This window comes from Lethenteron reissneri, chromosome 12 (assembly GCF_015708825.2).
Source record: "Lethenteron reissneri isolate LAM-NWPU_2019-01 chromosome 12, ASM1570882v1, whole genome shotgun sequence".
Lineage (NCBI taxonomy): Eukaryota > Metazoa > Chordata > Hyperoartia > Petromyzontiformes > Petromyzontidae > Lethenteron > Lethenteron reissneri.
The window spans coordinates 13,437,809-13,453,073 of NC_083790.1; the positions used below are offsets into that span (position 1 = coordinate 13,437,809).

At 50.0% G+C, this 15,265-nt stretch overlaps 1 protein-coding gene across 1 annotated transcript in view; it reads left to right on the plus strand.

The window, feature by feature from the left end:
- Positions 1-15,265, plus strand: part of LOC133341675 (Fanconi anemia group A protein homolog) — a 138,191-nt gene that overhangs the window by 104,768 nt on the left and 18,158 nt on the right. The window contains exons 38-41 of the mRNA XM_061550266.1: positions 2,228-2,324; positions 5,335-5,394; positions 7,057-7,161; positions 13,442-13,557. Of these exons, the coding sequence (XP_061406250.1) occupies positions 2,228-2,324; positions 5,335-5,394; positions 7,057-7,161; positions 13,442-13,557 (378 nt within the window). The remainder of the gene's footprint in view (positions 1-2,227; positions 2,325-5,334; positions 5,395-7,056; positions 7,162-13,441; positions 13,558-15,265) is intronic.

Sequence of the window (15,265 nt, forward strand, 5' to 3'; positions counted from 1 at the left end):
TAAGATTACTATAAATGTTACTGCTAAATTATAATTATATAGTTTAGGACGTCCCAATTTAATATTGTAAATGAATGCTGAAACTTCATGTTGGGTCTGTAACGCTGAACACCAGATCCTCCACTTGAAATCTTAAAAATCCCACCATTAAATGCATGCTTGGCTGATTCCGCTCATGAACACACTCATCCTACCACTTCTCGTGCCAAAATTGTGGAATATGACCGATGTCTTGAGTCGCAATGGGTCTAGATGTTATCTCCATTGTTAAATAAAGGTTTACAACTGCTACTACTTCTACACACTGGACTTGCAAACTACAGGTTGCCAGTTCAATTCCATATTCTGGCTCGGCAGTTGAAATGATGGCGCAAGTTTCTTAAATCGAAAGGCCCACTGTGCTATTTAGCTCTTTTTCGGAAGCGACTTGGCCACAAATGATAGCACATCACGTGGAAATGTATAGCCGCCAAATACTCTAAACGCACGTTGATTCTAAATGTGGAGGGGAAAACCGGAGGACCCAGAGAAAAATACACTGGATCACGGGGAGAACATTCAGACTCCAAATATAGTCATTAGGGTCTGGATCGAACCCCCGACCTCGTGTATACCAAGAGAGGTAGTTAACATCTCACCACTGGGGCGCCCTCCGTCGTGGCACCATCAGCGGTATTAATGGATATGCCACAGTCGATCGACAAATCTGCGTGTCGACGGGTAAAGTGTGGGTAACTCCCACCTCAGAGTGGAGGCGCCCTCCATCCATGTGGGTTGTGAGAAAGTAATTGCAAACGCTGCAACCTTCATCTGACCACTTGGTGTGATGATAACGACGTGAGCCGCCTCAGCAAGAAGCAGAGTTCAACTCCTAGCTTGGGCACCGCTCTGTGTTGCGCTTGTACGTTCTCTCTCTCTCACCCCCCTTGTTCTGCACGGGTTTCCTCTCGTTTCTCCTGTTTCCTCCGAGAGCAACAACAAAAAACTGCACAATGTAACTGTTATTGGCCAATTTAACACGTAGTAGTCGGGCTTTCGCGACCAGTATTATCCATAATACAGGTTTTTGGCTTAGATCGCGTAAATATAAATGTGTTGTTAAACCTGCCACCACCTGACACAGCCAATTAGTAAGGTGTGTCACGTAATCAAAACAAACCAATTAGGCACACCCGTGTGTTTGAGAGGAAACCCACAATTCTGGCTGTCACCTTATGATGCTAGTTGTAGTTACCGACGAAACGTCATGATACTCGAATTGTAAATGTTGTGGGTTTACTCTTCAACACACACACGGTGTGCTGAAGTAGTTACTATTTGGCACGTTTTGTTTATGTGACAAACCTTATATTTCAGCAATCTAACCCAAAATCCTCTTATGGATGTTATTGGCCAAACTTCCCAATGCTGAAACATTACCAGCCAATTACTCGATTGGAATTGCACAAAGCAACATCACTACTACGAGAATTTGGCATAATACAATGTACTTGGCCCGCTTATGTATGTTATTAGAACCATCATCATGTACAAAAATCAATGCGCGTGTGGGTGGGGCCAAGGGAGCATCAGGGGGAGGGGCTATCCTATATCCTGGCCTATTGCAATACGTTCAGCAGCTAAATGCCAATGTCTGCTTCTCGCCATGCGCGTGCTTCAGGAGAGAGAGAGAGAGAGTTTGTGTTGTTTTTTCTGTTCCTCCTTCATTGAAGGGGCGTAGACTACAGTGGTTTTATTATATGGACCGTAGTTAGTGTTGCACGGCCACAAACGTTACGACTGTGGCTTGCCTTGAAATTTCTATTCGTGAAGGAGCTGCGTTGGTGGGTCTGTGCTCTTTTTGGTTTTGAGGCACCTCGGTTTCCGGAGGAGCTGCTAGGCTTTACAGCCAGAGTAAGTGAAGTCCAAAACTCGGTGACGTCTTCCCAACATTTTCTTCATGCAGAGTTCAGGGACTCTAGCAAGTACCAAGTGCTGTTTAATCTCACTCACCGGTTCTGATGAATTATTTCAAGAGTAGTTCTGTTCCTGGTTGCCTAGGGGTTGTCACGTACGAGGAGGGGGGGACACCCAGGGGGTGTGGCGATCTGGGACCGTCAGTGAAGAAGCGTATTGTGTATCGTGTTGCTAGGTTGAGTAGAGTGTACTGTGTCGTGCTCAGTGTGTGGTGCTTTAGCGGGGCGCTGTCCAGCAGGTGGGTGGGTGCTGAAGGTCGTCGTTGTTGCAGGGTGCTGTTGGGCTTGCCTGCCGAGACCTTGCTCACGAGGCCTTCCAGAGACGACGCCGGCCTTCGTGACCTCTTCAGCCTGACCAACAACGAATTGGTACGAGCAGAGATTTGTCTCACCGGCGTCTCACACACACACCACAGTCACTGCATCATTGTGCAACACTTCCATACGCGCTTTCACAGGCACCTGGAATGCTCTTCCGATATTAGGAAGCCGCTGGAGCTACGCACATTTAAATCATCGTCTAGATTGAAAACTAATTTTTTTAGAACTGATTTTTGTGTTTAGTTTGTTTTCGTTCCCCGGCACCTCTGATTAGCACGGTTGGCTACGCACGGTGAGAAAGAAGTTCAATATACACACATACAAAGACACAGATACAGTTCCCCCGTCTAGCCTCACCGGACTGTTGGGGCAAGTGCTGTTAGTGAGCATCTATGAAGGCTGGCATGGCAGACGAGGGAGTGGGTGGCCAGCACCATGTGCGGCCGCGTTTACTGATGCTATTTTACTGACATTACTCATGTTTACACACCGCGCCAGGTACTAATTTGATGATGAGTCAACCTACGGGAGGCCCAAGACCGATTCATATAATCGTCACTGGTGTTGGCAGTAAGCGGGAATTGAACTCGAAGGCTTGCTGGCAGGAGTTTATGGGACAGACCCAGGTGCCATGTGTTGATTTCCCGAGAATGACTGGCAGATGCACCAGCTGTGCCACTCATTGTGCCAACTTGCTGCATTTTAGCCGCCCGTCGCTCAATTACAGCAAGTTTTGAGCGTTGCTCCTGTGCCCTCCGTTGTTGTTGAATGACGACTGCCTCTAACTGTCCAGTAGCGTCCTTCACGAGCCTCCTACATAGAGGCCGATCTTGATACTGCCGGTACCAGTTATCGGCAAGTTCACGGAGCTCCACATCCTCCTGTACCGCATCAGTCAATCTCTTTTCCAGCCTGTGTCGTGCCTTTAGAGCCCCCCCTATCCAGCCAAACAGGGCATGCGGTGGTTGGGCATGAGAGCTACATGACCCAGCCAACGTAGCCTTACCCAGCAGAGGAGCTCACTGATCTACGCATCACAAACACACACAAGCACACACGTGCTCAATGCACGTACACACATACTGTGGCCAGCTTAACATAGGAGGCAGGGGCCGACGATCAGCAGCAATGCGTGCATTATAATAAACCAGTGTTGGAATGTGCGTAGCTCCAGCGATTTTAGTTCAATAATGCTTGTTGACTCTACGGCACAGAGCATAGTGTTTGTAGAACTTACTTTATTGTAAAAAAAAACAACCCTATGACAATCGGTGTACCCCAGGTGCCCACTTGTATAGCCTGAAGCCAGAAATTAAACGCAGAGCATGGCCTGTAATTGTGGTTGTCTGTAGGTGGATTTGGTTGTTGGTGTAGAAGCTGTCCGGCTGTAGGTGCATAGCTGTACAGTGAGGGAAAAAAGTATTTGATCCCCTGCTGATTTTGTACGTTTGCCCACTGGCGAAGAAATGATCAGTCTATAATTTTAATGGTAGGTTTATTTGAACAGTGAGAGACAGAATAACAACAACAAATCCAGAAAAGCGCATGTCAAAAATGTTATAAATTGATTTGCATTTTAATGAGGGAAATAAGAATTTGACCCCCTCTCAATCAGAAAGATTCCTGGCTCTCAGGTGTATTTTACACAGGTAACGAGCTGAGATTAGAAGCACACTCTTAAAGGGAGTGCTCCTAATCTCAGCTTGTTACCTGTATAAAAGACACCTGTTCACAGAAGCAATCAATCAATCAGATTCCAAACTCTCCACAATGGCCAAGACCAAAGAGCTCTCCAAGGATGTCAGGGACAAGATTGTAGACCTACACAAGGCTGGAATGGGCTACAAGACCATCGCCAAGCAGCTTGGTGAGAAGGTGACAACAGTTGGTACGATTATTCGCAAATGGAAGAAACACAAACGAACTGTCAATCTCCCTCAGCCTGGGGCTCCATGCAAGATCTCACCTCGTGGAGTTGCAATGATCATGAGAACGGTGAGGAATCAGCCCAGAACTACACGGGAGGATCTTGTCAATAATCTCAAGGCAGCTGGGACCATAGTCACCAAGAAAACAGTTGGTAACACACTACGCCGTGAAGGACTGAAATCCTGCAGCGCCCGCAAGGTCCCCCTGCTCAAGAAAGTACATATACATGCCCGTCTGAAGTTTGCCAATGAACATCTGAATGATTCAGAGGACAACTGGGTGAAAGTGTTGTGGTCAGATGAGACCAAAATGGAGCTCTTTAGCATCAACTCAACTCGCCGTGTTTGGAGGAGGAGGAATGCTGCCTGTCCCCAAGAACACCATCCCCACCGTCAAACATGGAGGTGGAAACATTATGCTTTGGGGGTGTTTTTCTGCTAAGAGGACAGGACAACTTCACCGCATCAAAGGGACGATGGACGGGGCCATGTACCGTCAAATCTTGGGTGAGAACCTCCTTCCCTCAGCCAAAGCATTGAAAATGGGTCGTGGATGGGTATTCCAGCATGACAATGACCCAAAACACACGGCCAAGGCAACAAAGGAGTGGCTCAAGAAGAAGCACATTAAGGTCCTGGAGTGGCCTAGCCAGTGTCCAGACCTTAATCTCATGGAAAATCTGTGGAGGGAGCTGAAGGTTCGAGTTGCGAAACGTCAGCCTCGAAACCTTAATGACTTGGAGAAGATCTGCAAAGAGGAGTGGGACAAAATCCCTCCTGAGATGTGTGCAAACCTGGTGGCCAAATACAAGAAACGTCTGACCTCTGTGATTGCCAACAAGGGTTTTGCCACCAAGTACTAAGTCATGTTTTGCAGAGGGGTCAAATACTTATTTCCCTCATTAAAATGCAAATCACATTTTGACATGCGTTTTTCTGAATTTGTTGTTGTTATTCTGTCCCTCACTGTTCAAATAAACCTACCATTAAAATTATAGACTGATCATTTCTTTGTCAGTGGGCAAACGTACAAAATCAGCAGGGGATCAAATACTTTTTTCCCTCACTGTATGTAAGCATGCGTGTATGCGTGGCTGTGCTAACTGTGTTGGCTGCTGTGTCGTCCTCAGAGGGCTTTCTGCTGCGAGGGCTCCATACTGCCTCGGAGCATCACTCTGCATCTCACAAGAGTGAGTGCCTTGGCTCACAGCCACCATCAGCAATCCGCAGCCACACGTCCCAAATTCCACTCCAGTGGCACCGACTGCAGGGTTACATTTTGGGACCACTTGTTCAGCCTGTATATAAACTAATTAAAAACTTAACTCTTTTTATTTTACCAGGTAAAGCCCACTGAGCTATATAGCTCTTTTAAGAAGTGACCTGGCCACAAATGATAGCTCAAAGAAGTGGCTTATCATGTGAAAATTTATAGCAGCCAAATACTCTAAACGTGCTGTTTCCAAATGTGAAGGGAAAAAACGGAGGACTCGGAGAAAAATCCACATGACCACGGGGAGAACATGCAAAATCCAAATATACAGGCGTCAAGGTTGGGGTCAAACCCAATACAGTGATCCCTCGTTTATCGCGGTTAATGGGGACCGGAACCCCTCGCGATAGGTGAAAATCCGCGAAGTAGGATTGGCCCCCTAGGAATTTCCGTATATGTGTGTGTGGGTACCAGAATGTTTAAAATATGTATATTTATACTTTATATATATATATTTTACTTAAATCTATTTAATTATAAAACCTTAATATTATACATTCACTCTCTCTCTCTCATACGATACGTATTATGGTGTTCTACACTCACCAATGACAGTAGTATCTTGAGACTTGACTCCAGTAATGACGACGACGACGATGACAATGACGACGATGACAGACCTGTGCAGTTCGATGAATGTGATGATGAATGATGATGATGATGGTGTTACTGCACAGGTATAATGAGGCCTTTAAATCAGTTCGAAAAATCCGCGATGCACTGAGGCCGCGAAACTTGAACCGCGAAGTGGCGAGGGATTACTGTACCTGTATACCGGGTGAGGTAGTTAACATCTCACCACTGCGGCACATATACTACCGCTTGGCCAAATTTTTAATTGTCAATGGCTTAAATTTGTACTTTTATGATTGTTATGCAGGGTCGGTTTGACTATCCCAATAATTCCAAACCACACCTGGTCTGGAGTAATTGGAAGGCATAGGCTGTATCATCTCAATAACAACCGTCGGAGGTTGCTAGACTTCTGTACAGCCCATGGGCTTGTAATCACCAACACGCTGTTCCGGTATCGGTGCATCCACACAAGATTGTGGATGGATGCCGGCTCCAAGCAAGAACATCTTCTGGATTAAATAGCATGGCTTCAAAAGTGAGGATACATAAGGTTATTTTAATTATTTAACAATCACATGGGGTTATTAAATATATTTGTGCAAATGTTCAAACCGATTTCCATTATTAATTGATGCATGCATACTCTTTTTAAGTTAAAATATGACTTGCTTTTTTTAAGATTACACATGTAATCTTTGAACCTTCATCAATGGTGTTTTGTTTTAATCCTTTCGGGGTTCTTGGGCAAGTTTTTTAAACGCCACTTTTGAGGTGACCCCCACAGGAGGAAGAAAAATAAATATTAATAATGATCTTTGATCGAATATTAACTTAAATAATAAACAATTGCATGTTTAAAGGCCAGTGTTAAAATCCATGAAATAACCCGATGTGTCCTGTATGTCATGAATCCGCGGTTGGCAAGTCCGCGCTTGGCGAGGGATTACTGTATGTGCACATGCGTGGGCGTGTGCGTGCGTGCACATGCGTGTGTGTGCCCCAGGGCATACTGCTCAAGTGCTCGCGTTCACCGCACTGCTACGAGGCTGTGGCCTCCACGTGGCTCCAGCTGCTGACGTCGTCACCCCTCCTGTTCGTCTCCATCGCAGTGAGACCGGGGCTCACCTCTCCTCCACGCTCACCCCTCCACCATCCACGCTCACCCCTACACCATCCACGCTCACCCCTACAACATCCACACTCACCCCTACACCATCCACGCTCACCCCTACACCATCCACGCTCACCACTACATCATCCACGCTCACCCCTACAACATCCACACTCACCCCTAAACCATCCACGCTCATCCCTACACCATCCACACTCACCCCTACACCATCCACACTCACCCCTACACCATCCACGCGCACCCCTACACCATCCACACTCGCCCCTACACCATCCACACTCACCCCTACACCATCCACGCTCACCCCTACACCATCCACGCTCACCACTACATCATCCACGCTCACCCCTACAACATCCACACTCATCCCTACACCATCCACGCTCATCCCTACACCATCCACGCTCACCCCTACACCATCCACGCTCACCCCTACCCCATCCACGCTCACCCCTACAACATCCACACTCACCCCTACACCATCCACACTCACCCCTACACCATCCACACTCACCCCTATACCATCCAAGCTCACCACTACACCATCCACACTCACCCCTACACCATCCACGCTCATCCCTACACCATCCACACTCACCCCTACGCCATCCACACTCACCCCTACACCATCCACACTCACCCCTACACCATCCACACTCACCCCTACACCATCCACGCTCACCACTACAACATCCACGCTCACCCCTACAACATCCACACTCACCCCTACACCATCCATACTCACCCCTACACCATCCACACTCACCACTACAACATCCATGCTCACCCCTACAACATCCACACTCACCCCTACACCATCCACACTCACCCCTCCACCATCCACGCTCACCCCTACACCATCCACACTCACCCCTACACCATCCACACTCACCCCTACACCATCCACACTCACCACTACAACATCCACGCTCACCCCTCCACCATCCACGCTCACCCCTACACCATCCACGCTCACCACTACAACATCCACGCTCACCCCTACAACATCCACGCTCACCCCTACACCATCCACACTCACCCCTACACCATCCACACTCACCACTACACCATCCACACTCACCCCTACACCATCCACGCTCACCCCTACACCATCCACGCTCACCACTACACCATCCACACTCACCCCTACACCATCCACGCTCACCACTACAACATCCACGCTCACCCCTACAACATCCACGCTCACCCATACACCATCCACGCTCACCACTACAACATCCACGCTCACCCCTACACCATCCACACTCACCCCTATACCATCCAAGCTCACCACTACACCATCCACACTCACCCCTACACCATCCACGCTCATCCCTACACCATCCACACTCACCCCTACGCCATCCACACTCACCCCTACACCATCCACACTCACCCCTACACCATCCACACTCACCCCTACACCATCCACGCTCACCACTACAACATCCACGCTCACCCCTACAACATCCACACTCACCCCTACACCATCCATACTCACCCCTACACCATCCACACTCACCCCTACACCATCCACACTCACCACTACAACATCCACGCTCACCCCTACAACATCCACACTCACCCCTACACCATCCACACTCACCCCTCCACCATCCACGCTCACCCCTACACCATCCACACTCACCACTACAACATCCACGCTCACCCCTCCACCATCCACGCTCACCCCTACACCATCCACGCTCACCACTACAACATCCACGCTCACCCCTACAACATCCACGCTCACCCCTACACCATCCACACTCACCCCTATACCATCCAAGCTCACCACTACAACATCCACGCTCACCCCTATACCATCCACACTCACCCCTACACCATCCACACTCACCACTACAACATCCACGCTCACCCCTACACCATCCACGCTCACCACTACACCATCCACACTCACCCCTACACCATCCACACTCACCACTACAACATCCACGCTCACCCCTACAACATCCACACTCACCCCTACACCATCCATACTCACCCCTACACCATCCACACTCACCACTACAACATCCACGCTCACCCCTACACCATCCACACTCACCACTACAACATCCACGCTCACCCCTCCACCATCCACGCTCACCCCTACACCATCCACGCTCACCACTACAACATCCACGCTCACCCCTACAACATCCACGCTCACCCCTACACCATCCACACTCACCCCTACACCATCCACGCTCACCACTACACCATCCACACTCACCCCTACACCATCCACGCTCACCCCTACCCCATCCACGCTCACCCCTACACCATCCACGCTCACCACTACAACATCCACGCTCACCCCTACACCATCCACGCTCACCCCTACACCATCCAAGCTCACCCCTACACCATCCACGCTCACCCCTACACCATCCACGCTCACCCCTACACCATTCACGCTCACCACTACACCATCCACGCTCACCCCTACACCATCCACGCTCACCACTACACCATCCACACTCACCCCTACACCATCCACGCTCACCACTACAACATCCACGCTCACCCCTACAACATCCACGCTCACCCATACACCATCCACGCTCACCACTACAACATCCACGCTCACCCCTACAACATCTACGCTCACCCCTACACCATCCACACTCACCCCTATACCATCCAAGCTCACCACTACACCATCCACACTCACCCCTACACCATCCACGCTCATCCCTACACCATCCACACTCACCCCTACGCCATCCACACTCACCCCTACACCATCCACACTCACCCCTACACCATCCACACTCACCCCTACACCATCCACGCTCACCACTACAACATCCACGCTCACCCCTACAACATCCACACTCACCCCCACACCATCCATACTCACCCCTACACCATCCACACTCACCCCTACACCATCCACACTCACCACTACAACATCCACGCTCACCCCTACAACATCCACACTCACCCCTACACCATCCACACTCACCCCTCCACCATCCACGCTCACCCCTACACCATCCACACTCACCCCTACACCATCCACACTCACCCCTACACCATCCACACTCACCACTACAACATCCACGCTCACCCCTCCACCATCCACGCTCACCCCTACACCATCCACGCTCACCACTACAACATCCACGCTCACCCCTACAACATCCACGCTCACCCCTACACCATCCACACTCACCCCTATACCATCCAAGCTCACCACTACACCATCCACACTCACCCCTACACCATCCACGCTCATCCCTACACCATCCACACTCACCCCTACGCCATCCACACTCACCCCTACACCATCCACACTCACCCCTACACCATCCACACTCACCCCTACACCATCCACGCTCACCACTACAACATCCACGCTCACCCCTACAACATCCACACTCACCCCTACACCATCCACACTCACCACTACAACATCCACGCTCACCCCTCCACCATTCACGCTCACCCCTACACCATCCACGCTCACCACTACAACATCCACGCTCACCCCTACAACATCCACGCTCACCCATACACCATCCACGCTCACCACTACAACATCCACGCTCACCCCTACAACATCCACGCTCACCCCTACACCATCCACACTCACCCCTATACCATCCAAGCTCACCACTACACCATCCACACTCACCCCTACACCATCCACGCTCATCCCTACACCATCCACACTCACCCCTACGCCATCCACACTCACCCCTACACCATCCACACTCACCCCTACACCATCCACACTCACCCCTACACCATCCACGCTCACCACTACAACATCCACGCTCACCCCTACAACATCCACACTCACCCCTACACCATCCATACTCACCCCTACACCATCCACACTCACCACTACAACATCCACGCTCACCCCTACAACATCCACACTCACCCCTACACCATCCACACTCACCCCTCCACCATCCACGCTCACCCCTACACCATCCACACTCACCCCTACACCATCCACACTCACCCCTACACCATCCACACTCACCACTACAACATCCACGCTCACCCCTACACCATCCACACTCACCCCTACACCATCCACACTCACCACTACAACATCCACGCTCACCCCTCCACCATCCACGCTCACCCCTACACCATCCACGCTCACCACTACAACATCCACGCTCACCCCTACAACATCCACGCTCACCCCTACACCATCCACACTCACCCCTACACCATCCACGCTCACCACTACACCATCCACACTCACCCCTACACCATCCACGCTCACCCCTACACCATCCACGCTCACCCTTACACCATCCACGCTCACCACTACAACATCCACGCTCACCCCTACACCATCCACGCTCACCCCTACACCATCCAAGCTCACCCCTACACCATCCACGCTCACCCCTACACCATCCACGCTCACCCCTACACCATTCACGCTCACCACTACACCATCCACGCTCACCCCTACACCATCCACGCTCACCACTACACCATCCACACTCACCCCTACACCATCCACGCTCACCACTACAACATCCACGCTCACCCCTACAACATCCACGCTCACCCATACACCATCCACACTCACCCATACGCCATCCACACTCACCACTACACCATCTACACACACTCACCACTACACCATCCCAACTCAACACCCCTACACCATCCCTACTTTGATCCCCGCTCACGGCCATCATCGGTGACAATTATTTGAACCAGTCCTGGGCCTTCCCGAGGTGTGGTGTGTAAACACCACCACTGCAGAGACAAAAGCGGCCGGGCTTGGCGTTGGCCATCCACCCCTTGTGTACCGTGCCGGCCTTCATCGGTGCTCACTAACAGCACTTGCCCTAACAGTCTGTTAAGGCTATACGGGAGATTTTTGTATTTGTGTGGATATGAGTAACGGCGGACACAAGCGTGGTCCTCTACTGACCCTAGGTTTTCACGGCAATGTGTCACCATCCCCTTACCTAAATCCCATCGAGGAATCGGAAAATGGCCTTCGCAATTTATGGAATGGCGTGAAGCCACTTGGTACTCGGACTCTAAGGACACAGTCCCATCCGTGAGCTCGTCTGGCAGGTTGAGCTTTCGTTGGCCGGGTTCATGCAGCCTGCATGCTCATCCACAGCTTGCCCAATAAGCTTCTGTTTGGCCAAATAGAGGGGGATACATGGGCGTGGCATAGGCTAGAGAAGAGATGGACTGATGGCGGTCTAGAAGAATGTGGAGCTGAGTGGACTTGCTGATGACTGGTATCACTGCTGTCGAGATCTGCCTCTCAGTGGAGTGGAGGCTCATGGAGAATGCTACTGAGCAGTCTGAGCCACTTTCCCTCAAGCAACAACGGAGGGCAGATGGGTGATGCTCACAACAGCAAGCAGAGTGCCGGGAGGCTAAAAGGCAGCAAGTTGGCACAGTTGGGGGGGGGGGGGGGTACAGCTGATGCATCTGCCAGTCATTTCAGTCAGTCAGTCCATAACACCTGGGTCTGTCCCATGAGCTCCGGCCAGTAATCATTTCAGTCAGTCAGTCCATAACACCTGGGTCTGTCCCATGAGCTCCTGCCAGTAATCATTTCAGTCAGTCAGTCCATAACACCTGGGTCTGTCCCATGAGCTCCTGCCAGTAATCATTTCAGTCAGTCAATCCATAACACCTGGGTCTGTCCCTAGAGCTCCGGCCACTACTCATTTCAGTCAGTCAATCCATAACAACTGGGTCTGTCCCATGAGCTCCGGCCAGTAATCATTTCAGTCAGTCAGTCCATAACACCTGGGTCTGTCCCATGAGCTCCTGCCAGTAATCATTTCAGTCAGTCAGTCCATAACACCTGGGTCTGTCCCATGAGCTCCGGCCAGTACTCTTCCACACTTCTTGTGGCCTTAAGGTGCACCTAGCCTGACATGAGCGCTTTGGTGACATCACCGCCACCTAGTAGCGAATGGCAGTGGTTGGTGTGTGTGTGCTTGTAATTGTTATGTCCTGTTGGCTGTGTGTGTGTGGGGATCAGTGGTGACCTAACTTAAATTCCTGCTCGCGGTCATCAGTGGTGAACGCATCAACCAGTTCTGAGCTCCTCTATGTTGACTCAGCCTTAAATGAGTGCCTGATGCGGTGTGTAAAAATCACCACTGGGGGTTGGGTGTGGTGCTGACCACTATCACTATCTCGTGTGCCGTGTTGGCCTTCTTAGTTGCTCGCTTAAAGGCATATGTTCCTACAGTCTGGTAAGGCTACATGGGGGATCTTTGTGTGTGTGTGTATGTAGGGCTGGTGGCTTCAGCTGAGGCCAGTGCTGTCCGTGCTCTGTGGCCACTCGCCCTGGAAGGCCGGATTGCCCAATGAACTCCTCCGCCTGGATGAAGCCTACTTCTGTGCCCAGCAGTAAGATCCCGGCATCTGGAACAGACCCAGAGCGATGTCTTGTGAACAACCCTCAAGTTGGCGCATGCCTTGCCTGATAATTACGTTCCCTTGCCAGCCTCTGACACCCCAGTTTTCTAAATTGAAAACTAATTTCTTCATCACTGGTTTTTGTGTTTAGTTTGTTGTCCCACCCACCTCCAATGTACAATGCGAAAGAAGGTCAACATACACAGCGCACGCCTCAGCTCTTAACTCATCACCCTCCATCTTTCTACAGGGTCACATCCTGCAGTCAATTAATTGTCGAGGTCAGGCTGTCTCTACTATGCTGTTGTAGAGAGTGGGGGACCTTTTCCTTACTCTCTGAGGGCTGAATAGGACTTACAAATACCTTTGGTGGGTAAGCACACTATAAAATTATTTTTTAAAATATTTATATTTTACCAGGTAAGGTCCACTGAGCTATATAGATATGTTTCAGAAACGACCTGGCCACAAATGATAGCTCAACAAAAAGTGCCTTACCATGTGGACAAGTATTGCAGCCAAATACTCTAAACGCACGTTTCTAAATGTGGAGGTAAAAACCGGAGGACCCGGAGAAGAATCCACGCGACAACGGGGAGAATATGCAAACTCCAAATATATAGCAGGCGTCGGGGTCAGGATCAACCCACGACCTGTATACCAAGTGGGGTAGTTAACATTGCGCCACCATGGCGCCCTCTGCATTGGATAACACCTTGGCATTGTCCAATAATGTGAAAAATAACAGTGAGTGACAGAGCATGCAGTGCTCCTTGTTGTGACCATAATTGCCTGAGCACAACTCAAAAATTATCAATGCAGTGTTAGTGAAAACATTCACTAGGACCCGATCAGATGCTCGCAGAGACGGAATAAATATTGTGTTTGGGCTGTTCCTAAGTGACACTTGACAAGTAACTGTTGGCTTTGCGAATTAAAATCGCTGGGCACACGATCCACACCCCTGCCGCAGAGTTAGATGTCATTAAGAACGTTGTCGTGCGTACTGTCTGTACTGTATTGGGTGGTGACGTAGTCCGGTGGTAGCACGTTCGCCGCTTGTTACGCACATTTGTGGTGTTTAATCCGGCAGACCTGACTGCAGTGTTTATTAACCGTGAAATTCTACTCGTTGTCTGTTTCACAGCGTGGACGTTAAAGATCCCGTGATGTCATATGAAATGGGGGAGTGGGCAATTTGTGTGTGTGCAGCATCACGGTCCACATTTGCAAATAAAAAAAAAAATTCCCGCAAAAATCACTCAAATTTGTGATGACATATATCACCAATCATTGTCAGCCTCCTGCCACACGAGTGCCCCCTTGTAGGCCGGTGCCGAGCCACCTTGTGCAGCACAGGGAACAGGTGCCACTTGGGGTGGCTAGGAGATGTTAACTCGAACCCACGGCCTCTTGTATACCAGGTGAGGTAGTTAACATCTCTTTGTTTTCCTCTCACACAAAGCCAAATGAATACTGGATTGGCCAAACGCAAACATTCGAATGCAGGACCCTCCTAAAATAGTCTTCCACTCAGTCTGGTTTCCTGTGTGAAAACTCTAATTCGCATTATATTTATATTGCTCTTCGTCTTTGCTTTATGGATAAATGTTAGTCGTAATATATTTGCAAGTAGTTATATTTTGGCATTGCATCCTGGATCATTTGGGCACAACAGAGGCGAGATGTTTTCAGAAGT